The 26,963-nt window shown below is 40.7% G+C and overlaps 5 protein-coding genes across 9 annotated transcripts in view; 3 read left to right on the forward strand and 2 right to left on the reverse strand.

Annotated features, from left to right (window-relative positions):
- The window catches only part of LOC130697350 (pseudouridylate synthase RPUSD2-like), a 35,394-nt gene extending 33,937 nt beyond the window's left edge, over positions 1–1,457 (forward strand). For all 3 annotated transcript variants that reach the window (XM_057520254.2, XM_057520253.2, XM_057520252.2), the window contains exons 9-11: positions 20–625; positions 696–820; positions 946–1,457. In XM_057520254.2, coding sequence (XP_057376237.2) covers positions 20–625; positions 696–820; positions 946–1,017 — 803 coding nt within the window. In that variant the 3' untranslated portion in view covers positions 1,018–1,457. The remainder of the gene's footprint in view (positions 1–19; positions 626–695; positions 821–945) is intronic.
- A 682-nt stretch (positions 1,458–2,139) lies between these two features.
- LOC130697355 (transmembrane emp24 domain-containing protein B-like) lies at positions 2,140–3,919 on the reverse strand. Of its 3 annotated transcripts, none has more exons than XM_059494550.1 (6): positions 3,747–3,919; positions 3,608–3,688; positions 3,039–3,380; positions 2,783–2,979; positions 2,660–2,726; positions 2,140–2,585 (listed from the first exon to the last, which is right to left on the reverse strand). In XM_059494550.1, exons 1-6 carry the CDS (start codon positions 3,876–3,878, stop codon positions 2,361–2,363), a joined length of 1,044 nt encoding a protein of 347 aa, XP_059350533.1. In that variant the 5' UTR covers positions 3,879–3,919; the 3' UTR covers positions 2,140–2,360. The 3 variants fall into 3 exon arrangements, with proteins under 3 accessions (XP_059350533.1, XP_059350532.1, XP_057376242.1); XM_059494549.1 differs by having other exon boundaries at positions 3,039–3,317; positions 3,363–3,688; XM_057520259.2 differs by having other exon boundaries at positions 3,039–3,688.
- Positions 3,920–4,115: 196 nt separating this feature from the next.
- LOC130697354 (uncharacterized) lies at positions 4,116–6,097 on the forward strand. Its single transcript, XM_057520258.1, has 5 exons — positions 4,116–4,690; positions 4,763–5,050; positions 5,130–5,648; positions 5,712–5,795; positions 5,857–6,097. Exons 1-5 carry the CDS (start codon positions 4,180–4,182, stop codon positions 5,955–5,957), a joined length of 1,503 nt encoding a protein of 500 aa, XP_057376241.1. The 5' UTR covers positions 4,116–4,179; the 3' UTR covers positions 5,958–6,097.
- A 464-nt stretch (positions 6,098–6,561) lies between these two features.
- On the reverse strand, positions 6,562–21,301 carry LOC130697352 (neuroendocrine convertase 2-like). Its single transcript, XM_057520255.2, has 13 exons — positions 20,619–21,301; positions 18,026–18,130; positions 15,501–15,656; positions 13,241–13,349; positions 12,839–12,876; positions 12,688–12,764; positions 11,063–11,151; positions 9,746–10,134; positions 8,581–8,681; positions 8,271–8,504; positions 8,015–8,179; positions 7,579–7,696; positions 6,562–7,505 (listed from the first exon to the last, which is right to left on the reverse strand). Exons 1-13 carry the CDS (start codon positions 20,871–20,873, stop codon positions 7,332–7,334), a joined length of 2,010 nt encoding a protein of 669 aa, XP_057376238.1. The 5' UTR covers positions 20,874–21,301; the 3' UTR covers positions 6,562–7,331.
- Positions 21,302–25,595: 4,294 nt separating this feature from the next.
- Positions 25,596–26,613, forward strand: LOC130697365 (NPC intracellular cholesterol transporter 2 homolog a-like). The gene is made up of 5 exons (XM_057520270.1): positions 25,596–25,753; positions 25,884–25,988; positions 26,059–26,122; positions 26,191–26,305; positions 26,417–26,613. Exons 1-5 carry the CDS (start codon positions 25,681–25,683, stop codon positions 26,498–26,500), a joined length of 441 nt encoding a protein of 146 aa, XP_057376253.1. The 5' UTR covers positions 25,596–25,680; the 3' UTR covers positions 26,501–26,613.
- Positions 26,614–26,963: the final 350 nt, after the last annotated feature.

Below are 26,963 nucleotides of genomic sequence, written 5' to 3' on the forward strand. Positions count from 1 at the left end.
TATTGATTTTGCCCTGCAGGATATCCGATAGCAAACGATCCGTTGTACAATCATGTTGTCTTCGGACCGGAGAAAGGCAAAGATGGCAACATTGGAAAGACGGATGAAGAATTGATTCACGATTTGATCTCGATCCATAACGCGGAAAATTGGCTCGGTGGTGAAGGCGATGACTTTGCCCCCAATTTCTTCAGCGGCGTCATACCACCGGAAGCAACCGGTGTAGCAACTCCATCCAGCAGCTCTGAAAGCGTCGGAATGGCCAGCGGAGTCTCTAGTCGAAGCCAGACTCCTGACGCTACTATCGTTTCTAAAGAGCCCCCAACGGCACCGGGGTCGATTCCGGAATCTAAAGTTGAAACGGAAACGGGAGCAACGGACAACCAGAGCAATGCTGCGATGCCAGCCGGCCCAGTTCTCAATCAAGTTAGCGAGGAAGTCTTGCCGGTATCGCCTTCAGCAACTGCGTCGGCATCGGAGGGAATCATTAATGAAACATCAGCCAGCCCAGCGGTCAATGAAGCCACCGAGAACGATGCTATCGCCGATGAAGGCATAGCCAAACCGGAAGAAAATAGTCGGAACGAACGAAATTCACCTGACGATGCCACAAAAGCGAATGACGGTTAGTTCTTCGTTTCTTCCTGTCATATTTGGCATTTTTGTTTAAACTTGTGCTTATTCGCTTCCAATAGATTTCACTGATAATTACAATTCAAGCAAAGTGACGTTCGACGAACATTGTTTCGAATGCAAGGTGCGCTTCCGTGATCCAAAGCCTAAAGACTTGATGATGTTTCTCCACGCTTGGCGGTACACAGTACGCCGTTTGTATATTTTGAAAAATATTTTTTACATTATTAGTTATTTTTTTGTTCCAATGCTCTATGTTAACGATTTAAAAAATGTTTTTTCTTTCTTTTCTTTAATTATTTTTAATTGCAGGGCCCAGGTTGGTCGTATGAAACTCAGTTGCCCAAATGGGCGGAGGCCGATTGGCAAAATGAAGAATATTAGGGAATAATTACAAGGAGAATCGCATTGATGATTTTCCGTTCTGGTAACTTGTACCAAACTAGGCAAATGAAAAAAAAAAAAAAAAAAAAAAAAAAAAATTTAATAATGCATTGAAGTGAAATAATTTAAGTTCACAGTGAATATGTTATTCAACATTGGTCAAACGAAAATGAATGACGGCAAAATGTGCTTCGTACCAAACAGTGGGGCACTCACGTTCACGTTCGTAGTGAAGATTATCTGATTGGCCATCCAAGCGTCTCTTGTTTGTGTGTCATTTGTGCCTTGTTTTCTTTTTTCGAGTCCAGTTTACATCGTTGTCCTATACCGGCTGATTCAGTTGTGAACATATCAAGAGACAATTGTTTTCAGTTTATGTTCTCTTTTCGATATACGTGGAAATACATCCGACCCGGACTAGGCATCCCGCCGATATTGTATCCATACGTTTGAACGTGCCGGATTCGACGGATGCCATGTGTCGAAAAAAAAAGAGCAACCCACTAAAAAAAAAAAAAAAAAAAAAAAAAAAAAAAGAAAACAAATTTATTGCAGGAGAAAAACTATTTTTCGCAGAATTCAGTTCGTCAATTGTCACTAATTGAAAGGAATTTGTCATTGGAATTCCTTTCGACAAACGAGTCCTTGTAATGGTACTCAATCGGTGTTTCGGTGAACCTTTTTTTTTTTTTTGTTCCGTTTAACTTACTTTATGATTTTGCTTTCAGTTTACTTTTCTCTTGCTAATTTTTACCTATTCTTGGAACTCATCCCAATGCAGTGCGGGTCACTGCTCACGCACTGTGGAAACGTCAGCCACCACAGCTGTCTCCAGTTTACAACCCGTAGCTTGTTTGACTGTAATTTCACATTATAGCAATTCTTATTTTCAATCTTTTTTTCTCATTCTCGGCTCATTTCTGTTGTGTTCTGTAGTGATCGACTAATACAAAGTAGCTCTTGAAAGCGCACAAACTGTTAAATCTTATCTCCCACCAACTTTCATGCACTTTAGGCTTCATCAACTTGCACTGGTTTTACATACACGTTCTTGTAGATCTTGGCCAGATGGTTGGGAGTTCAAAACCAACAAGTATAACACAGAAAAATCATAGTCATGAATTAACCAGCACTTGTCATCTGTATTTTGTCATCACCAAATTCACAACTCAGTTTCATATTGTAGAGACACATGGAATGTATATTGGGACGGATTGTAAAAATAAGAGAGCAATCATCATTTAAAGAGTCATTTGAACATTTAAACCTATTTCGTCAATTTGGAAGATCTGAAAAGATTGGCTCAAAGATAAGTTTCTTTAAATTCCATGTCAGATAAAATCTTAAATTCGTCCTCTTCCTCCGCTTTTCGTTTCAAAAAGTTTCTTAACAAAATATACCTGCACAACAAAACAACCAATAACCACCGCACATTGAGCCAACGACCAATATTGCACGTAGGCCTCGTTATCTAATAGAAGATTGTAGTCTCGAGCTTCTCTGCTTCGACCCAATTGCTGCATCTGCAAGATGCCTTGAATTCGCTTATCCACACCTTGGAGTATATTCTAAAAAGAAGGAAAAAATTTAAAAAGAGAACTTTGTACGTTTGGCCAGGACGTTTACGTTCTGTAAAACTTACCGTGCAGTTTTCTGCGCTAACGTCAATATCTTTAAGTTCCTGAGTAAATTTCTCCCATTGGTCGTACCTGATTGTAAAACCATAGATATTGGTGAACAAAAATCAAAAAAAGAGAAATGTTACCTGAAGGTCGTAATATAAAGATTGACTAATTTAGCAGCAAATCGAGAGAACTGGTTGTCCACACATATCCCATAATATCCGCCGGTGGGCGATACTTCCTGAAATTCAGATGCCGGCTTCCACTGATATGGATGTACTAATTGGCCACTAGGGTTCCTAACTGCAAAACCTGCCATGCCATCTCCTCCACGAAGAACCTGAATTAGGACATGTAAAATTACAAAGAATGAAACAGTTCGACACTGGATGTGTTTACCTGAAAGCTGACATAGATGGTAGCTCCCTTTTGGGCAAACTGGAAATAGCACTCTTCTTTTCCTGGGTCCACATGAACTTTATACTCCATGGCTACAGCAGGTGCATCATCAGCGTTTTCATCAAATAATGGCATGGTCATTGGAGGTTGTGCAACATGGACTGGTGGTTGTCCGGGGAGTATGTGAGGGGGCATTTGACCTTGTTCAGGATGCATTGGCATCATCGGTATTTGTCCAGGGTGCAATTGTTGCATGGGAACTTGACCAGGATGCATTTGCTGCTGTATGGGAACTTGCTGCATTGGGATTTGCTGCCCTGGAACTTGCTGCATCGGTACTTGCTGCATTGGAACTTGCTGCTGCATGGGTACTTGCTGCTGCATTGGTACTTGCTGCTGCATTGGTACTTGCTGCTGCATTGGAACTTGCTGCTGCATTGGAACTTGCTGCTGCATTGGTACTTGCTGCTGCATTGGTACTTGTTGTTGCATTGGTACTTGCTGCTGCATTGGAACTTGCTGCTGCATCGGTACTTGCTGGTGCATTGGAACTTGCTGCTGCATGGAACTTGCTGTACCGGTACTTGCTGTTGTATTGGGACTTGCTGAATAGGAACTTGTTGCTGCGTCGGTATTTGCTGCATCGGTACCTGGGAATTGAAAAGTACATTTATCAAACGAAATTGAATTAATTTTACTTATTCGTACCTGTCCTTGCTGTTGGACCGGCATTTGTTGTTGCGCTGGTTGAGCTTGCTGTCCATACACACATGATAAAATTAGAAGTAAAAAAATACTGAACATTTTAAAAACAGTTAAAATCCGGTAAAATTGTTCCATATTGTCAAAGCTCCAAAGTTGACACGACGTGTAGCTCGACAACAGCATGGCCAGTTATTATTTTGATTTTTAATCTATTATGAAAAATATTTTGAAAACTTCTGTGTTTAATAAATTTTTTAATTTACTATTTCATTCACTTTTGGCAATAACTTTTTGTATTTATTAAAATGGTTCAATATTAACAATTTTTGTGCTTTCGATAAAAATTAAAAAAACAGGCAACGTTTCTGTTAATGTCAACTCAAGTTCTTGAAGTGTTATTAATTCTGAAGTTGAATGACTGTTTGGTTATTTTCGAATGGAGAAAAGCAAACGTTGTTATCCAACCAGGAGTAGCAAGATAGCAAAGCTGGAAGAAAATGAAATCCCTGGAAAAAAGTCCCCCGCTTTGTCCAAGATTAAGAACGTTGATTCTCCAGCGGCTGTCAAACATTTCATGATTTCTGGATATGCTAGTCCCCCTTGCAGACACGTTACTTTAAGCCAACAAAACGAAAATGAGATTATATGGGACTTGACATCACCAGGTGCTAGGAAATATCAAGGACTATTAAGTGATAAAAAAACCAGCACACCAAATCAAACTCCTACACGTAAAAGAGAGCTGAGACCACGTGTTGCTCTGTGCAAGAAGAATATTGCACTTTCAGAAGATAAAAGTGGTGATTTAGTGGATCAACTTGCAGCTTTAAATGATTTGGTCAATACAGAGCAAGCACAAATTATCATGACTCCTCCTCGTTCTGTCAAAGGAAGTGCTACAGATAGTTGTGAGTTGCTAGTTGACAAAAAGAAATCTACTCTGCCAGGTATTACATGTTCTGTTATTATCATTATTTATTATCTTTTTAAATTTTAATTGTTGTTTTTGGTTTTTCCAGTGAATCTAAGTAGTACCAGTGATGCCTTTGATGATGACAGCTTCTTTAGTGAATCAATACTTTTAAGTACACAAGCTATGGAAGAAGAAGCAATTGGGTCTAAGCCAACACCCCCTAAAAAGTGCAAAAATGAATTGTTGATTACTCCCTCCTCCCCCACTCCCAACAGTTCCCACATTTTCTCCTTTACCCAACCAAGCCCTGAACGAAGTGTTTTCCGCAAGAGTTTTGATTTAGAAAACGAAGAAACATCGGACAAAATTTCAAATAAAAACGTCACGAAATTAGGTAACTATTGCATAACCCAATGCATAACAAATGTTTATTATATTTGACTATTATACTATTTAACATGTGTATTATCTAGTGCCACCATCTGTACTTGACCACCAGGTTCCAGGCCAAAAAGATGGAAAAACAGTATCTCTGTGTTCTCAGCCACCTATTCTGAATAACATAACGGCATGTCCAAATCTGTCATCGCTGACAACAGGAGGAAAATCCGATTCGTGTCATATAAATAGAAAGAGTGTTCCTAAAATCCTAGAAAAGCAAAATCAACCAGCAAATCGAGTTAACACATCAGTTGCGCCCGTATCAAACAAAAGGCATCAAATCAACAATTCAACAAGTGGCAATAAAAACGCATTTCACAACCCATCTAGATCCGAAAAACCTACTTCGCCTAGACAACTTACCAGATCTGGCTATGGTATGGGGATTAAACGGATAGTGGATGATCAGGTGTGGAACAAGAAACCAGTTCACCAAACGTCATGTCTCCCGCCTCCTCCGAAGTTTATGCCACAAGATCCTTTTGGCGATGATGATGACGATCTTCTCTGCGCCATGACTGCCATCGCGCAAGAAGTAGAAAGTCAATATGGTAAACAATTTAAATCTGATTTTTTGCTAATTGTAATAAAATTGGTATTTGTTTGGTATCTAGTACCAGCATCCTGTGCAACAGAGCTGGACGATGACGATGTTGACTTCCAGCCCGAAGTACTGGCCTTCATCAGCCAAATCGAAAGTAATACCTGTTAACGTTTTTATTAATTAATTAACATAACGCATTTCTTTTATGTCAAAAGCCCAAGCAATTAAAAGAGAAAAGCCAACGGCGGAGCTTTTGGAAGAAAAGAGGCAAGCGGCTATACGAAAACGACAACAGCGGTTAATGAGCCGTCATTAAGACTTATGTCTCCTATAGTCTTCGAATGCTTTACGCAATGCATGGATATTTTACCCTGTCAATCACTTTAAGCATGATTCTGTAAGTTATGAATGAGGTTAATTTTTTTGCTAGAATTACATGAAACTGGAAACTCGAAAGATACTATGCGTATAGGTGGTTTACTTGGACCACCAAATATGTTACTTTGTATTCGATTATAGACTCTTTTTTGTGTGTTACCGACAGCAAGTAACAAAAAGGAGATAGAAGAAAAGAAAAGAAGAACCCAATGCAGGAGCTGCCGCGAAAATAAGGAGATAAAGTATTTTCTTTTGTGGTAGTAACAGGTCTAATTCCCATCGTGAAATAGCCTTTAACCAACGAACGGCGAACAAGAGATGAATCGGAAATGGAGAATTGGAGAGCAAAGAAAAAGTTGCCAGAACACGTTGAACGTACTCCTTGATTTTCTGCCGATCATTTCTTAACGAGAATTATTGTACTTAAAAAAAGAAGGTAAGAAATAAGTAACTTTACGAGAATCGAAGCTAGACTTTATATATCTTCGTATTTGGGAACGTTCACGTGAGATAAAGAATAAGATAAAAGTAGTTTTTAGTAGTTGAATATGCGGTTTGATCTTTTGAAAACTCTGAATAACACAGAACTCAACGGGAAGAAGAGAAAGAAACGAAAAAAGAAAAGAAAATTCAGCTCCATCGACCCTATAATTAACATGTAAGTTACAAAGCTTCATAAGAAAACGCCGGATGAAGGTATATCGGTAACAGTCCGGCAAACAGAAACAGTAAGGAAAGAAAGAATTTAGATATAATAATACAAGAACGGTGTGCTCACCGACAAATATTTCCCTTGTCATGATTTTAACAAATTTTCATATAGAATAGTTTCACTTCAGAGTCGAAGGATGATAGAAAAACAATTTTCTGTTTTCGTGTGTTTTGGAGGATTTAAAAGCAGCAGCAGCCTTCCGAGGATTCGCCAGTCCCGGTGATGATCACGCGTCAAAAAGGAATCGAGTGGGGAAAGGATGAAGAAGGTAGATATAACTTAATTCGATAGCATAACATGTAATACAGTAGCATTTCATGGTGAAGTGTACGACAGGACATTTACCAAGAAGAATTAGAGAGATGTATAACAATGCCATTAACTTATAAATTCGAACGGAAAGCTCAACGTCGATATGGTGGAAAGGAAATCCAGAGAAATAGTGAAGAAGGAGCAAGATCGTCCCTGGTTGTTGCGTTTTCTTTCGTCTTTTTTGGGGTTTTTTTTTTTTTTGGTTTTTTTTTGGTTTTTTGTTTTTTATATATTTTTATTTTATTTTTTCAAGTTTTGGTGGTGCCTGCTGCCTTCATTTTTTTCCCGCTACTTGCGAGCCTTCTTGCGTTCCTCGTGGGCTTTCTTCACAATAGCCAGTTTGGAATGCTTATCACCGGCAGGGAGGCCGACGTAAGGCGCGTCCCGCGTCCCGTGCAGCATCAGAGTCCATTCACGTAGCCAGCCGCTCTGCTTGGCACCATTAGGTGAATTGAAACGAGCCTTCGATTCCATAAAAAATAAAAGCCAAGCTCAAAAAACCGTATTGATTAGAAATACAATCACCAATTTTTACCTCCAACGTCCAGCGTCCGCGAGGGTCTTCCCCCCAAGTGTGCGTGGTCATGAATGGCCATTTGGTAAATCCGTCGCGACTGTCGTCGTCATTTGGCCGGCGACTCAAAATCATAGATCTGTGAAAATGAAACGAAAATTATTTTGTTTTTACTGTTTCTAAATTTGGCGCAATGTGTTGTTAGAAGAGGCTTCCCATTTCCTTTTTCATCGTACCATATTAGTTCTATACTCGCTCCAGAACTTTTCAATTATTTAGTTTCAACTTTCAACCGTGCTACTAGCATTTGCAAACTTTCTGAAAGCATGCCATTTAATTCATTGTCTTTGAATGGTTTCATCGTTAGAGAGACTATACAAATGAGCTAAAAACTAGTCGTCAATTGTACATGTGACGCCAGTAATTGTCGTGTTACCAAGATACAATTGTGCCTTACCTCGTGCCCATGGGGGAAGTCAAAAACATTTCTACTTCGCCTCGACGTGTGGTATTTAAGCTGATGACGGCCTGAACGTGCTCGAGATAATTGACTTCGGTTTCAGATCCTTGACATGAGGTAGTATCCAACGTCAATACCAGTGAGCCATTAGATGGAATTGGCCTGCGTAAATGAGGAAAAAACGCACAATGAGACTCGTTAGTGAACCGTGCAACACGTGCATTCCTTTGTTTCTGGCCACAAACGTTTTTACCTTGGTTGCATCATGGCGCCTCCTTGACAATGAAAACGAGCGGGAACGGATCGCCATGCTTTAGCCAAAGAAACCATAGAGCCGGCATCTAGTACTCCGAAACCGAAAAGGTGGTTGAATTCCAGACCAACTCCATTCATCGTCCATTCAAATCGACGTTTAGCATCGAAGAGCGAATTACGTTTCGATGTTAGCACGGTCAAATGCTGAATGTCCCTCCACGTCAGCGACGGACTACAAGTGGTGATTCAAACAAACACAACTGCAACATTTTTCACAGTAAAAGGTTAGTGATTTTTGTTTTACTTACTTGGCTTCCAGAGCTAGAGCAAAAACTCCAGCAGCTTCTGGTGCAGCAGCCGATGTTCCTGAATGTGTTTTGGTGCATTTGCCGTACAAGTCTGTGGTGGCCTGTTTAATCAAATTGATTTGATTTAGGGGACATTTATTTTTTCTACCTCTTCATTTAAATTCCATTTTTTTGTACGGTCCTAGCAACTTAATAGGAGATGCAACATTTTTTAATAAGGGATAAATGCTGGGCCTAATCCTATTAGATTCTAGTGCCTTAACAACTACTCGTTTCTTTTTTAATTGACGTAATATTGATGGCTCAAAAAGAAAAGTTGTGAGATGGAAAGGATTGCGCAGGATTAAATTAACTTTTGCAGTGAATAATCCTAGATAAAATTCAAGCAGTGAGCGTTCACTCATTTCTTGGAAATGGGTCAGTACTGAAGGCAATCAAGGATAATGCACAGCGCAAAGCTTGCGACATATTACCCACAATCTCCGTTCCTTTAGTGTTTGGCCCCTGCTTCCCCTCAGTTTCCAATTACCGGTGCATAGCGAGTTGTGAGGAAACCGTCTTTGGATTCCCAACGAAACAGATCTTGATTACTCCTTGCACGTTTCTCTTTCGTCTCAGCGCTGATGACGGTTTTCAGTTGCGCCCATCAGTCGATGGTTTGTTTCAGCTTTTTTTTATGTTCTACTTTTTCTCTACACTCATATCGGAAACAAACCATCTGTTCTCTTGACTAACGCCTCTTCATGCCTCTTGAAACAATCAGCTTTGATTTTTTTTTTTCATTTGCCAGGCCATTTTTCAAATGACCTTGAATTTAGACATGTTGATAAACAGCTTCATTTTGATGTCTTTTCCCTCAATCTTTTTTAGATTCTGTTTGTTAAGCTCATGACTTGCCAGCTCTTATTATTTAGTGAAAAAAAATTCTGCTTGATCTATTTGACACTAACGATCATCATTTGGCTTTTTAAATGGAGACAGGATCTGAGCTCAGCATTACTGTCACACGATTCGCTGTTTTTTCTTTCCCTCTTTGAAATCTCCGTAAATCTTCCTTAACGAGCTTTATATCGCTCAGTGAGGCGAGCCAGTAACATAAATAGGATGAAAGGCCAAAGGGGGGGGGGGGGGGGTTGAAAATGCGAAAGAATAGTTGGTAACTTACGACGCCGGTGTTGGGGTCTTTGGCTCCGTTGCTGAAAGTCGAAGCCAAGGTGGATGAACAGCTCTCGTCGTAGTGAGCGTTCTGCCCGTCGTTGATTGCCGAATTGATGGATATGGTCCACATGGAAGCGGCGTATCCATCACAATTGCAATCGTCGTCGGAGCCACCGTCACCGCTAGCCCACACGTAGATGTTGCCTAATCCACGTCGGCCTTCGTTGACTCCCCTCACTATGGCACGCATCGTTGCATTTCGTGGTCCGTCCACTGTTTTTCCGTCGTCTGTCGGGCCCCATGAAGCGCTATAAATGTCGATTAAATGCGGTTCGTGACCCATTGAATTTGCCTCGATCAAATCCGTCATGTAGGGCTGATCCAACATTCGAATTCCTGTTCAAAGATCGTTGACGTGCAAGGTGATTAGTCTTTTTCTTACATCTTCACTGGAAAGATTTTATTTTATTTATTTTTGTTTCATTTAAAAGAAAGAAGTAATTGTTGGGGAGGGAGGCGATTGAGTGTGGCGATTGAGTGTGGCGATCGATAAGTTGTCAAAGCCCACTGCTGTCATCTGACGGCCTGTTTGAAACACATGCGTAGACCGAGAACGCTACGCTTCTTCCTAGAAGTTTCGTTTTGCTTTTAGCCTATCTCATCGAAAACGACTACGTCGTGCAGAAATTCTTAATTTGGATGCCGCCCTCGGTAAAATTAATCTTGACAGCATTGTGACATTCTTTAAAAAAAAATTGGATTCCAAGCCTGGCGGAATTAATTGAATATTTAAAAGATTCTTACACACTCTTACTTCTGAAGTAGTGCCTCAACGTTTAATAACATTAATTTTATTTTTTTTTCTATACCTCCTCCTTTATTGATTAAAACAAATTTTAAAAATGTTTAAACTAGTAAAGTTTGTCAAAAATTAGCCAAGTAAAACTTGCAAGCTTTTGCCGGTGCATCGCAAGTCGTTTAAGCTCCTTGTTTACAGCCCTTCGTTGAACGTTTATGATAAAAATGTTTTCTCAGTATTACCTAGTTTACCGTCACCGTTACGTTCGCGTAATATGTCTAATAGAATTTGCCATAGTACTACAGTTTCTACGTTTTTGAATGCTATCTTCTGATAGCCTAGTATTGCTGGTAACCGAGCCGAGGCTAACGTTACAGCGAGAAATCATTTTGTTTTCTTTAGCTCGATACGCTTAGGGGTGCCAGTTTCGGGTTTCACTGTCGGTTGTTATTCCCAATGTCGGAAATCGGAACGGATTCTTGTCACGAACTCACGTCCTGTAAAACGATAGAAAAGATTGTTTACCTGCCACTTTGGAGTCGTAGGCAACGCCAACACCACACACCTGGTTGTCACGGGCAGCTGACACTTCGCCGGCGCAGCGGGTACCATGGCTACAAGGAGAACCATCAACTGAGCATTAGTTTTATGTTGATAATCGTTCAACGCCACATATAGATACAGAATGAGCTCAGATGTTTTTTTCAAAGAGTTCACATGGATGACAGAGTTTCCACACAATAGATAAAAGGTACGCAGACGTCGGTCAATACAATTCGGTACAATTTTTAGCCGGGATGCAACCGGTATTGGTTGTAATCCTCTTGACTGAACTCGTTCTTGCGTGAAAGAGATGGAGGGCACCCCATAAAAAAACGATCTCTATAGTCTACCTCAAGTTTAGTTTTGTAACAAAAACGGATGTGGAGGAACTGCTATGACGTCTTCCGATGCATTACATTAATGCCTTTTTTTCTTTTCCTGAAAAGAAGAATCGCTTTAAAACTTCTTTTTTTTTCACCCTCTTTGTCTGTCGTTTCGATTCCACTTTTAGTAACGTAAAGGTCTTCTCCGAATTTCAAGTTGAATAATTTGTTTAGTAAAGCTAAATCGACATTTTTGAGCTAGGTACTCCAAGATTGAAGAAAGGCATGCGATCGAAAGTTACGATGTGGGCGGATGTACCGAGGCCAAAGTTAACTCTTTAATTTTGTGAAAAGTAAAAAGCAAAGAAAAGAGTCCTTGTTTGCTAAGTGTATATGCGGTGTGTTGCATGAACCCAATTCTATTAAACGCAATCGAGATTCTGGGCAGAACGTAAGGCCTTTTGTTTCTTTTGTAAACATTGGATAAGCGAATGGGATCGACGAAGGTCACAATAAATCAACCCAACATGGCAAAGCAGGAGGTATACTGATGCATTTTCTCGATAGAAACTGCTAAGTGGATGGCTAGACCGGAAACCATTTACGGTTACCGCTTTGTATTCCTTCGTTCACGATTACGCAGTTCTTTGCACCCTAAGCACGATCGTTCTAGGATACGATTGAGTTGGCGAGCAACTTAAGTACGAAAACATTTTCTTTTCATTTCGTGAATTTGCTAAAGCCAATTGTTTGATTATTAAATTCCGGGATGTTGAAGGTAGTGAATTGAAACTTCTTTTTTTAACTAAAAGCGAATGTCAACAAGATCGTGCAAGCAAGACGCATCTATGATGGATTTTTATCTTGGGAGTCATTTGCGACGAAACCGTTACCAGCTGGGCGAAAAATCGATAGGGGGTGGGGTCTTGCGGTATTGCAATCACGAAGAATGAGTTTGATATTTCTCTTGTTACAGTGTAAGGTGGTATTGCATTCGATATATCGTAACACACAGACGATAATGATGGCTAGTGTATGAAAAGGCTGAAGTATACTATAGAAGATGAAAACTACAGGGGCAAATAACGGCAGCGGGAGTGCAATCACGATTGGTTGCTGTCAATAGATGTTTCCGGTTGGGTGACGCACGCAAGCCCCTCTCTACGGCAAAATGAATTCAAGGTGGAGTCTTGATATTACGAATGAAAATATAGTGAGGGCATCTTTATTGGTTGGGGATCTGCTTGTAACGCAAAGACAAACCGTTAATCGTAAAAAAATTACCTGTTGAACCAATCGTCGGTGTATCGCGGGTATGGAAACGGATCATTGCTGCTGAAATCGTAGCTGGCCTTTGCGTTCTATGATGGTAAATCGAATTCAAAGATTAAATATTTCATTAAAAATACGGCTGATCGTAAAGTGGGACACTCACGTAATTGTTTCGCAGGTCGGGGTGCATGTAATCCACACCTACACGTTCGAAATGATCAAAGGAATTAATTATTCATTGTAAGGGATTAGGGGACATGCGCAAAATCTCTATTGTCGCACTGATTATTCAATTGATTTTCAGTTATGTGATCTTTTAGATTAGAAATAGCGACAGGCCCGGTGAACAGTAGAGCACAGTTAACTTTTACTTCGCTGGAGATGAATTTGTCCCCAAAGAGGAGATGTATTAAGGGACGTGAACGCCCTCCACCCATTTGCATCGAGCTCGGCGATTGTTGCGTGCATTTCTCATAAGCTCTTCCTTTATTTCTCTCTTTTTTGAAAGGTCAAATGGTACTTATGTACTGTACACAGCTCCACAAAAATTGAGAGAGGCACTTACCGTCATCCATAATAGCAGTTGTGACATTTTTGCCGGTAACTCCTTGAGCCCAAGCAGCTTCCACGTTCAAATCTAGACGGGGTTTTCCTCCATTCTGTCCGGTATTTTTCTATTGGGATAAAACGAACAAAAAAAATCGCACTTTTAATCGTTTGGCTTAACCTTTTGTTTGTGGCTGTACGTAGAGAATTTGTGTGGATAGAAGACGACTGTTGACAAGAACGTCACGTTCAGCTTAAGGGGACATTGCAATTAGTATTCTCGACTTAAGAGGATATCAAATACTGCATGGTCCAATTTGCGAGAAATCTAGAAAACTAGCGTGTACGTTCCAGTCATTAGTTGTGTAGTACTATCCTTGACAGCTGGAAAGCACGTACGCTATTCTATGTTCTCAGTTATTGTTATTTTTTTATAATGATGACTAGTATTTTATTCTTTGTCAAGAAGCTCGCATCGTGCAGATGACCTTTGTCCATTCTGCGCAAAGCAGTTTCTCGTAGAGTTTGAATTTAAAAACTGAATTGTCTTTAAAATAACTAAGGCCTTTTTTTTTGTGAGTTACATGATCAAGCCGAATTGGCTCAACTAAGTTTTGATTATATCTCCACTTGACTGGCGTTTCGATATTCAACCGAGGTATTTCGTGAAGCGACATCCGTCCATGCGTAACGTGAGTGACTATGACGGGAAGCAATAAAGTCGCCGTCGGCTGTTTTTCTTTGAAAGCAGCAAACAAAATATTGGGGGGGGGGGGGGGGGTAAATTGGAGAATACAAAAAAGAGACAGGAGGAAAACCTTGGAAATTTTGTTTGCAATCTTTTTAATAGGCGGATGGAACTGAAGTGTAGCGGAAGTCGAATATAATTGCGGTTGGATACTGCGCACTACGCTCCGCCTTCTCTATAGTAACATCCAAAAAAGTTTGGGTCTCTAATTGCACGAGCTGACAAGTCCTTGTATGTCTTTTCAGCCGGAAGGCGACAAGGAACTCGTCAATTCTGCTCTGTTGGTCGCCCAAGTTGAGCACTTTACTTTTTCACAACGCTCTTATTTCTCTCCCTTTTTTTTTCCTTTTAAATGTCAGCCGTATGTGACATGTGACATTCATCGTCTCTTATAAGCTTGGAGCGAATTTCTTTGCTAAATTTCAGGGAATGTTGAACAACTGCTGGTATCGTTTCAGCTTCGTTTACAAATTAGGGTTTTTTAAAAAATAATCTTTTGAACTGAAGCTTCATCTTAGAACCCACGGCGACGCTTGATATTCGTTAAAGTTAACTGTAGAAAATATAGCCCTATCCTTTTTTTCAAAGTCGCGAGATGATTGCACATTAACTTGAAAAGTTCAGACATGGGAGGAGAGGGCGCGCCCTGTTTGATTGGAAATCCTATGATACGACGTCTTATCTCTGGATGCATAGGATATAACTTTTACAAACTGTTCAAACAGTAGAGAAATTATATGACAGGCATGTTGCAGGGATTTTCGCCTTATTTCTTTAGTTTTGTGTGTTTCGTTCAAACTTGCCCGTCTGTTGCACCATGATACAAAACTACGGCCGTTCTGTTCCCTCCAACTCGCCCGGTCGATCAATATTGCGTCCCGTTTCTACTGCGCTGCCGTTCTATATATTCCCCATCGTGTGGAGATAGCGGGATTATATACATATAGCCTATAGCCAGGGAACGGATATGAGAATCCTTTTTTTTAGGGGGGGGGGACCGACAACCTAATTAGAAATGACGAGAAATGAACTCGTTGGTTGCTTAATTGCTCATTCTTGCTACTGAAGGCTATGGCGATGCGTGTTCATGACTTAAATGACCTGCCGACTTTATTCCATGAAGGGTAAATGTATTCCTTCCAAACTTGTCACAATGATCGACGTCCGACTCTTTTTGTTCAACAGAGAAAATGAATGTTTTCGTGATAGCGACAAGGGCAACATTGCCATTTAAACGATGGGGAACAAGAGTCGTGCAAATATCAACTTCATTAGCGTTGAAACCTTTTTCGCGTCGGTTATTCTTTCACTCTGCTCATTCTCCTCCCTTTGCACATCGTGTCACTTAAATGAACAGGATCCCCCCCCCCCCCCCCCCACTTTTACTTTTTTTTTTTTTTTAATTGAAGAGCGGTTTCTTATTGTCGAAAGCAATATCTACGCGGTAGCTTAATTGAGTAATAAAAAAAAATAAGGGAAAGAGGTGAAACCGTCTTCTTCTTTTTTGCGTGTGTGTTTGGGTTCCACTTACCAGATACCATTGAAATGCGAAATAGGGATCGGTTGGATCTTTGTGCTCCTTGGCTGCGGCTGCAATGGCTGCGGCGGGATCGATGGGCGTCGCTAGAGGTTTCTTGTAGCCCCGCTTGAACCGACGAAAACCGACTTGCTGTATGGCGGTGTGAATCTGAAAGAGAAAGAGTTTGTTTTGAAACTGAACAGAATTTTTACGTAGAAATATGTAACGAAATGAAGATCAAAGTAACTGAATTGTTTTTCAATTTTCAGTAGTGACACACCGATGACATTTGAGTCTTCGTTGTCTTGAAAAAAAAAAAGAAGGGTTGTTTTATTTTGTGTAATTTTATGACCTTTGCGCTGACGCTGTGTTGAAAGGTATTTTTCACGCGTGAAGATCCACAGTCTCTTACATGCTTGCAGCGATCGATCATTCCCTTTGTGCTCGGAAATTTTCATTGAACTTAAAAAGCGAAGCCATGCATTTTACATGATACCTTGTGATTGAACTTCGATTCTCTCTTTTTCTAATTTTTAATGCCAAAGATTGTCTGTGATACACGCTAAAATTGTCGTTTTCTTGACAACAAATGGCACGTCTACTCCCAAACGAAAACGTTGATTGTGAAACGAAGAGATGAAAGCTAAATTCTATAACTGGGCCATATTTTTTTTTTAAAGCGAACGGTGGACTTTACCTGGTGAAGCTTTTCCGATCGGGAAATCACGCTATCTTTGAATGTGAATTAAAAAACAAAAATGGGATAAGTGACTTGGTTCGCGAACGGTGGTGATATCAAAGCATTCCAGTAAAAAGCAGGCTACACACCGAAAATGGCACGCGGAAAAATGTCCGTCATTTGGAACCGTGTAATGAAGACTCGATTTTGCCATTTTCCTGATATAAAACGAGGGAAAAATTCAACTTGACGGGACAATTTGACAGCCGTGAATCGTCCAATCATGTTTGCCTCTTTAGTACACATATTGATCGAAATTGGTAGGGCCGGAGATGTTTACAAGTTCATTGAGATGGAGGATGAAAAAGGAAGGAGAAACTTAATAGGAGGGATGGTGAATTGGCTATACAGAGTTCGTTTTGAATACCAGCATACAGATTGTCAGTCTAAAGTCAAAATGTGTGAAATTGGAAAACCATTCAGCTGCATTTTATTCTTGGCATGTCTTTATATCAATGTTTTTCAATTTAAAAAACTTGTTCCGCGATTTTCAAAGAATTGATTCTCCTCATGGCATCCGTGCGGATGGACACAAGAAATCTTGACAAACAACCTCAATCTATATGCTGTAGATTTTGTATTCCGCGGTGGGATTCAAGACTTATAAAGCGCACATCCTATTTTTTTTTTTTTTTTTTTTTTTTTTTTTTTACAAAATTGTCTAAAAATGAAGTTTGAATAGGCACGATCTGTGTTTCATTTGGCTTTATTACTTTCCGGCTTTGTGTCGATCTTTCCGATTGGGTATGCGAGAAATCAGCGGGCGAACTTACTAGCCCACGAGATAAAAATGAAACAGGAAAGTAAAGGTGACAATTCGTTGAAACAGCTGTCACACGTGCAGTCGGTGTTGTAGAACATTGCGGTAACACAAGTAGGTCAGATACTTTTATTTTGTCTGTGCCAAGGCTTTGTCTTTGGCCTTGATGTCTAAAGTGTTGCAACAAAAAGAAGACTTGAAGTAGGTGAATGAAAATCTGTCGGACGAATTTACCTTCACGAGAAAATACGCAAAGGGCAAGTCAAAGCAGCGGAGTAGAATTTAGATCAGATGATATTAGATGAGGAAAAGTGGACGGTTGCGTATACACGAGTGCAGCTTATTTTTATTTCTTCCCTCTTCATATAAGCCCATTAAAGGTTAAATAGCTTTTCCATGCTACCTCGTCTTTCAATGTCGCCATTACTTATCCACCCTCGCTATCTGTCGTCGACTATGCGAGCTAACGAAATCTTTCAATATGTCAATAGCAGCCCGAAAAGATGAATAGTTCCTCTTTGAACAATGTTAAGCCTGCGTTGGTTGATAATCAAGGCAAAACGAATGGTAATAGTTATGTCTATCATTCCTTTTTCGTTCTCTACATTGATCCTAAGCAATCTTGTTTATAACTCCCGTCTTCAAGTAGTTCAAAGACTGTGCCACGGCGTTATGTTTAGAACTTTGTTCGTGTTTTTGTCTTAAAATTGAGAGCTGTATTGGAAAAAGTTTGATCGAGATTGATAGACATGGAAATAGTCTTATGCTGGAGTCTATATTCTCGTCTATAACAATAAGAAAAGACAGCGGCAACTTGTTGGATCGATAAAAAGCATCGAATTTTTTTTTTTCTTTTCCTCCCCTAAAAGCAAAGGTCGTGGTATTTATTCTTTGCCGATCTGATATTGACAAGCGAGCGTTAAAGTGTAAAATAAGTAGCAGAGGCGGGGAAAATGGGCGATCGAGTGCATTAAAAAAATGAAAGAAAGTCAAAGTGGTGAGATTGGGTGTAGAAATGGCATGCGGCGTACTACTCACCAGTGGGTCGGCTTTGAGCTGGCGGGTGTGCAACACGCTGCGTTTGGTCCGCGCGTGCGGCAGAGCATGATGCACAAAGTGGTAATCGTGATCGGAGCCGATAACCTGCAATGAAAGAAAAATGACGCAAAAAAGAAATAAATGAGCTTTTTTAAAAATCTAGACACTAAAAGAGTTTTAAAGAGAAATAAAAAAAAAACAATTTCGCGTATAGCCGATCGAGAAGAAAATGCGCCGCATTGTTCTTTTGTGACCGGAACGAACGAGTTGACATGGCCTCACAAGATTTTAAGTGCGTCGCTACAACTAAGGGCCGCTTCAGGAAGTACGGCTCTATTCTCTTTATTTGCTAAAGGGTGGACAACAGATGGGGGGGGGGGATAAAAGAAGATTGATTGCAATAAGCAAGTATGAAAAGGTCGAACGCTAATAACGCCTTCGATCTGGCTTACCTCAATCGAGTTAATGTCACTGGTGAAATGTCCGCCAAGCAAAAAGTTACTCTCGCGCCATAACAAGAAAAGTTCTCTAATTACCGGCGCAGGGACATTGATTTTGTCTTGTCCGTTCTGTGCATTCCTTCTCTATTTAGTCTTTACATGGATCTATAAAGACCTAGGTTGTTTCTTACTAGAAAATCCGATGACTTTGCTATAGGCTTGTTGATTTATTAAAGACGAACAGAGTGCAGGCAGTCGTCATTCGGCATTCATGCATGTTCGACTTTTGACCGCCCACGGGAGCTTGCTTTACGTTAGTTAAGGGGGGCATGCGATCTGTCGGGTAGGCGGTTCCGCCTACGCGTGAAATAAAACATTTCGCTCCTGTTTATTTGAGTCGCGTTGTTCGCCTACTTCGCAAGTTACTGATTTTCAAAATTCAATCGAGATGTCTCGCTTCTATGTTATTGGTAACATTTTGAGGCCTTTAATCTTGAGACAATTCTCAGCTCTTAAGCTTCTCACGTTCCCGAAGGAAAATGTCATTTAATGGGGATTTACGCCGCCGGGTGACAAATTCCAATCATCAAAGATTGTGGAGGAGGTACGAATAGTGATAGCGAATGTAGCAGAGGACGAACAAATGGAGGTCAAGACACATTCGCTTAATTTATTTTCGTATCGAGTCTGGTGTGACCTGGTTACCAACGAGAGCAGAATGACTGATAGTTATCTAACCGAATTGCCTAGCGCTTTCAATTTAGTCCAGCCTCTTACGTCCAACCTATTTGTGTGTAGGCCTATAATGCCGCAGTTTATAAAAAGTTACAGTCGAGAGGTCAATGTTGTTTATAGCCGTCAACAAATCAAGCAGACAGGCGACTATCCATCAGGTTATGTTCGCGGCGAACAGTGCGAGAAAACAGCACTTGACTGATAGATATAAGTATTTGAAAAATGGTTTACATTGTTTTTGTTTTTTAGTTTTTGTTCTGTCTTGTCTTCCCCTATCTTTCCCTCTTGTCCGCTCGTATCGATTCTTTCGACCGCGTTCAGTTTGTTTTTTTACGGCATATAGGCCTATATGTAGGCCCGGCTCTTGCGTGTCTGTTTCTTCTGTAAAAGCCACGGTTTGAAAACTTTCGCTGATGAGCTAGTTGTAACGAACTGGGAACATCTGCGCTATGACGTACGATAAATTCTCTTGTCTTTCAACAAGTAAGGTGTTGAAAAAATTAAAAACGAAAGTGATTTCCACCTTTTCAACATATAAAAGAGATAACTGAAATTTTATATTTTTTTTTTCCGACTGTGATGTTGGGTACGAGGAATGAATCACGTACGTGATGGGACGTTTTCATGTACTGGCTGCGTATGTAGCAGATAGTATTACCTATTATTATTTCCGAAGACTATCTCACTATACTCTATGACGTTTCCGCTGGCGTTTCTCTGCTTTTGCGTAACTGGATGCGGGAAATGAGTTATCGATTTGTCGGTGACGCGGTTCGATTTGGTATACCCTTATATTTACTTATCCATCAACCTTTTTTTTTTCCCTGTTGGTTGGATTTTATGTGTAAAAACAAAATGCTGAACTGAAAATGTGGGAAGTCGACAGTGGCCTCTGAAAACCGTTGAGGGTTTTTGGGGGTTTTTTTTTTGTTTTTTTTTTTAGCTATTTAGGCCAGGGATTCTTACGTATTTGCCACGGCAGATCTATAACATAGCCGGGTAGTAGGGTGCCTTAACGCCACGAGAAAATGGCGTCGTGTTGGTGTGTTTCTCGCGTCTATTGCGCCGTTCACACTCTGATGGCCGCTCGTGGATCGATGCTGCAGGCGCGGGAAGCAGTATGAGAAGAAAAGATAAGAGAGCGGAAGAAGGGGAAGGCAGAGACGATGAGAAAATGGAGAGCAAAAAGAGGGGGGAGCGCGAGAGAACACGGATAGATTTTGGGACAAGTTTTTGCAGAGAGAACTGAGGAGGAGGAGCCAACTAGCGATTTTGCTTTCAGGATCGATTCGTCGAAACACATTCAAACCTTTTCATTCACAATTTCAAATTCGGCCATTTGCCAGCGACTATCTTGGACGGGCATCAATTGCAAATTTGCTCTACCACACAAAAAATATGAATATTTTTTTCTTTACCGATCCCCAGTTTTCGAATCCATTACGGCGGGCGATCAAGTCGGCCTGCTGTCGATCCTGAACGCCGCGGAGCTTGACAAGGAACGAGTTGGTAAAGACTTGCGGTAACGACGATCCGAACCGATTAGCGGCGGCCGGTGGTGCCGACGATGATGCAACAGCGACCAGGGCGACGGTCAAGCTGGCCAGCAGAACAGTGCAGACGGACAGACGCGACGTCCCGGCCTTGCAGGAGCGTGAAGCCGCTCTTAACATGGCCCGCGGATTAGAAACCTCGCGGACGTGTGGAATCCCACGCGTTTGATTTTCCTTTCCGTTTCTTTTGCAAACGAGCGATGATGATCGAAAATCAACTGATTTCTTCCTCAGTTTCGGGAACAAATTGATGGAATTTTGCAAACCGATCGCTTCGTCTTCTAACCATCCGAATCTGGCGCCCAAAATCGACAAGGCAAAGACAAAATCGACGAGCGAAATGCAGTTGACCGAAGTTTAGTCACTAAGACCACACGAATTTATGTCTGTTGTTGATTAGAAAAACAGCACGGACCTCGGATACCACCTCCCTTTCGTGGCACCGACGTTTCAGGTCCGTTCTGCTTGACTTGCTGTCTCTGACACAGCCGTATGGCACGCTGCGTTTCAACACACGAGCTCTCGGTCCAAGGGAGAAAAGGGAATGAAGCTTGCTACCCCGACTGGCTTTTGGTTACTTAGGCTTTAGCGGGAAAGAGGGCGGAAACATGGGAGGGACTTGGTTGTTGGTCCCCTACACTGGATCCTCCTCTTCATCGTCAAAAACAGGACTTGCGCGTTCGTGTAGGCTGCCTTTCATTCGCAGATTCTTTATATTATTTCGGCTTCCTTTTGATTTAAAGAAAATAAAAGGGATACCATAAACCAGGGACGGCTGAGAGAGCCCGTCCTGCCCCGCGAGACCATCCTTTGATAGAGGTTGGATAAAACCTCTGTGCCGACGACAAGGATCAATTATTGTATTTGTGCTCAGCTGAATGCCTCAGTACTAGAATACAAGAGCAGTTGTATTAGACGAATTGCGCTTTGAATCACGCCAGGCCAGCAACTGCTGGATGTCCATGAAATGGGCTGATTTCGGGAAATGGAGGATTTGAAAGCGGAACGGACGTTTGCATAATTAAGTATTGCATTGCGGGGACATTGGTGATAAGCTTTATTCACTAGCGGGATTTACACGCTAACTCTCTCTCTTACTTATGTATACTTGCCCCTTAAACGGTTCTCTTATTTATTAGGTATGTGTATGGTTAATGATGGCCGTCGTCATGCACACACACACACACAAGTTCATTTCTGCCATCGATCGATGGCGGTCGATTGCGATCCGTCGATGCGACTATCTAATCGAAAAGACGCCCATCGACCAACACAAATCGATGACTTATTTATACGTTCAGATGACATCTTCGTTCTGGTTATTGTTCTTCGTGTGCGTCACTCGATAAAAATAGTACAATTCACATTTAGCTCTCGAATAATTGTCTCTTGTCCGCTTTTTGTTGTGCCCTCTTCCACGCAGCCGTTGCCTCTTTGTTTAGGCGTCGAATGTCATATTTCTGGCTATATAGAGCTTATTATCTGACTTATCCATCTATGGGCATCAACAGTGCGGCTGGGTAGAAAGTCATCAGGGAGTAACCGTCGTCATGACGAGGCCCCGCAAAATTATAGTGGCGCAGCAGCAGGCTCGTTCAGTTTGTCCTCCCACAGCGTCTGGCGTGAATACGAATCTCTGATGTCAATCTACTGCCAATGGGGAGCAAGACATCCCCCCTCCCACCATACGGGTGGATAATAAATACAGGACAAGAGAATCTGCTGCCCGCGTAAATATTTAATATACTGCAGCCCGTGTTATGTAGTCAAGGATGGCATTGTCGAAAACTTTTGTCGATGCGAGACTCGCATTATCGAACTCTAAAGCCACGTCAACTGTCAACTGACTTTTTTTTTCTTTCTGTAGCGACATGCGCTGGATGTTTTAAGGAAAAGAAGAGGAGGAAAGTTTAGGGAGTTTTCAAACTCAACTTTTTTTCTTTTTTTTTTTTTTTTTGCTGTGGAGATACAGAGCAAAGTGACACCGCACCTAAAGAGGTCCTATAACCGCCGAGTTCCAATTCTTTTCCTCTGGTGATAAAAGTTGGGCCTAAACATTTGCGAGATAGACGTCACCGTTGACGTCACGGCATTGATTTCTTACCCTCCCGCCTTCCTTAGTTGTCTCCTCCTCTTTACTTATCCGTTCCCAAGGTTTCCAACACGCCTTAGTCGCACGTTAAGCTTAAGACTCCGTACATAGATAGAGGTACAGCTGCAAATCCAAATGAGGTGAGTTTTTTTTTTTTTTTTTTTTTTTTTAGATAGAGGACACTTAATAGACATTTCACATACCGTTGATGTGGGAACGTTCCGTGTCGCCTCCTGTTGTGAATTTAATCAATTTTTTACCTTGAATTTTCAAAAAATTTGAAAAGAGAAACATTTGTTATCATTTCTTATTGTCTTCTTAAAATTAATTTTGAACAGGATTTTACAAAAACACTGCAAAAAAATTGTGTTTGACGTAGATGTTTTGTGGTGTTCCTAGTTGGGAACGACAGAAACTTTCTGTTATCTGTTAGATCAAGTAGAAACGGCCATTGAGTTATTTCTTTTAATAATAGCTTATATTAATGTGTTTTCGTTGTAACACATACAAACATGTAGCACAATAGTGGAGGACTTCAAGTGCAATGTGTGGTGTGGCGGACACGCGCCGCACAGCCGGAGTTGTGCAGCTGTGTGCCATCAATTTAGTGAACTAGGCTGTATACAATCAAGACCGTGCGATGCCGTTATCGATTTGTGGATGTATAGCCTTATACAGCAATAGATTGGGCGATGTACCGCAATAACGCGCGGGTCCAAGTCGTCGTCTCACGCTCTATCCCCTATCTTCTTCACTCCATTATCGGCGGAGTGGGAAACACGCAGCACATAGACGTGCAACGTGAATGACGCTGAACAACAATGATTTATCGATATGGTGTGTGGCAGTAATTATATGTGGCCAGTCGCATTGAGGCAGCTCAGCTGTTTTGATAAAGACGCCTCCTGAGCCTATACTGCGTGCAGGCTCAAATAAAGAACAAAATGTTGTATAGAGTTGTCGTTATGACTACAACAATAGGCTGCTTCTAATCAAATGTATTTGCTTGTTTATTCTTTCCTGGTTACCTTCCTTTGTGCCCACGCATGTATCGACTCGAATGTTTCCTACTTTCTCCCGTTTCACGTTTTTTTTTTTTTGTTCTTTTGAAACTTCGGAGAGTAAATTATTTGAAATTGAATTTACTTTTCGCAGATATAAAAATGAAGAAGTTCGTGCGTCAGACTGCGAAACGAAACAAAATTGTATATGCTTATGAGGTATGATGAATTAATGGCGTATCTTGGCCAGCCGTTTTTTTTTAAGTTGCAAAGGACGCATTAGAGAGGCAGAAGATGGGGAAAAAATCGACTTCTGGGTTGGTATGTAGCTTTTTTTTACGTCACAGAGATAATCGAATTTGTATGGGACGAGCGCATGCATGATTCACTTCTCCTTGTCCGCATTTTACAAAAAGAAGCGCAACGAAAAATGTCTGTAATGGAGATATAAATCCCTTAGTTCATTGAACGCGACTGGCTTCATCTTTCTGACTGGCAGCACTTTTTTTTTATTCCCCAGAAAAGATCCGCATCTTTTCAATGAAGAGGCCAAGTCATTCAATTCAATGAAAGCACAGCAAAAAATCGTTGAAATAATTAGGCTGTGCCTTGACAGACGTATAGGGCTTTATTGTAAATCTGTCATCGATCGAAACTCATCTTTCCTTACAATTGGATGCTCTTTAAATGGGACTGTCATTTTTATTTTCTAGATAATGGTACTTGATCACAACAAATGAAGGACTTCAGACTTCGTTTTTAGTTCACTGTAAGACCAGGAAGTAAAATTGAATTGATAACAATCTTCAATAACCAGCTGTTCAACTTTCAGTCGACGTTTCAAAAATACCTCGTTAGGGAACTTTGACATTTAGACTGCCCTTCCAGTTTAAAACAACAAATGTTCCGTTTCTGGGTTTGCAATCGATGTAACATCGTGAATTTTTTTTTTTTTTCTCCTTACTCTTCAATTATTTTGAATGATAACCTTCTTAGAAGCGGGGTGGGTATAAGAATTCGCTGCAGTTTGGGACGTTTAGGCTGTCCAACATTCCAACATAATAAAAACCACACAACGACTGAAGGGATCGCTCTCGCTTGAACGTAATTCGATTTGTACTTATAGTAATGCACTAAAACCCTCTGTAAGCGGATTTCAATGGTAAGACGAGCACAAAACTCTGAATGGGAATCTCGAGGCAAAGAAAAGGGAACGTATATAAAACTTTGCCACTTTCAATTGTGTTTAGAGAGAAAACAAAATTATTTCATGCTCAAATCAAATGACTGTAACGTTCTCCCCCCCGCAAACAAAAAATTGCCCCATTTGATTAGTCTAGACAGGGAATACGGAAGAGATTATTTTCGCTTCTATCGATACGCATCATAAGAACATATGCCAGGCTGACACCAATATTTTTCATTATCTGGATGAGTACCGCGATCTACGTAACTCGGGGTAATGAAATACACCCAAACTATTGTGGTGATAGAATCCGTGTCACAACTAACTTTCCCTGTCAGTTCCTGAATCGATAGGCTACATTTTCCTATTCGTTTGCGTAACAAAAACGTACGTTATTGTTCATCAAACAACCTATGGACTTCGAAATACGATAACAAATGGAAAAAAAAATAATCGATTGTACTTCCTTATCCACATACTTTATAGGATTCGTTGACACGACAGGAGCAAATACTTTGACGTGGTTTAACGCAATGACAATTCGAAATGATAAGCATCGCGAAACTGAGGTGATATAAAAAGGGTAGCCATTTCTTCCAGTCAGTCACTTCATTCGCTGCAACGCCGAACGGAAAGACAACATTTAAAATGTTCAAAGTAGCCATCGCCGCTTGTGCCTTCCTTCTTGTCGCTGTCTCAGCCACACCCTTCAGGGATTGCGGTAATGGATTTTTTTTTTTCAATTTCAGTTTTTATTTTTTATTTTTATACCATTCGATCGTGCATCCAAGTCGATTTTGTTCGTTGCTGACTATCGTTTTTTTCCTTCTTAATCTGTGTTATCAATTTAGGTTCAACTGCCGCTCTGACCGCTGTGCGCGTCCCGGGTTGCAATGCCCTTCCTTGCATCGTTTACCGTGGAACAAACGTCTCTGTCGAATACGATTTCACTGCAAGTACGGACGGAAACGATTTTTTTCTAAATTCGATAAAACAGGCTGTGACATTTTCATTTCATTTGAATAGCTGATCCCACCAACACGTTGACCACCGATGTGAAGGGCGTTATTAGCGGTGCCACCCTTCCTTGGTATGCTAAAATAATTAAAATCCATTAATTTTCCCTGAACAACAGATTTATTAACAATCAACTTGTAGGCCAGGCAATTTCCCACCTGCTTGTGAGGACGTGAAAGTCGGCGATTGCCCAGTTACCGTGTCTGAGCCCATTACCATGAACACTCTTCTGGTTCTATCAACTAGTTTCCCCTCGGTAAGTTTTACTTGTTACAAGTAAAGAAAGCTAACAGATTCCTTCGCACCCATGTACTAGCATTAGTAAGCAAAAGAACGATGTTTTAAACGTTGTGTCTGTAATATTCAGGTGAACGCAAAGGCAATCTGGAGCCTTCGCGACGATAACGACAACGCTATCGTTTGCTTCGAAGTCACCGTCACTCTACTGTAAATTTTCAAACTATCAACGACTCCAAAGAATGTCATGTTTTCAATCGAATATTGGCTGACCAATTTCGTGTTCGAAACAAAAATTGCGAATGAATAAATCAATTTAAACTTAAAGAGTTATAAAAACTTACTGTCGAGAGAAGCTGGTTGGCTTTACCAATTTAAAACGAAAGCAAGAATAAATACGTTGCTCTGGGAGCTTGTGCTCCAAAGTCAGTTAACCTTCAAGCAACCGAATCTCTTCGACAACGCAGTATTTTTCATTTCTGTTTTCATTTCATTCTTTTTTTTTTTTTGGTTTTTATTTTATTAATTAAATTTTTATTTATTTTGATGTCTCGCCAATGTTTGTCTGCCAACACCACAAATTGTATTATTTATTATTACTATTTTAAAATGAAATCCGATCTTCTTGGATTTTCCTATAGCGTCATCAAAGCATGGCTCAAGTATCTTTATCAAGT

This window comes from Daphnia carinata, chromosome 3 (assembly GCF_022539665.2).
Source record: "Daphnia carinata strain CSIRO-1 chromosome 3, CSIRO_AGI_Dcar_HiC_V3, whole genome shotgun sequence".
In the NCBI taxonomy this organism is placed as follows: domain Eukaryota; kingdom Metazoa; phylum Arthropoda; class Branchiopoda; order Diplostraca; family Daphniidae; genus Daphnia; species Daphnia carinata.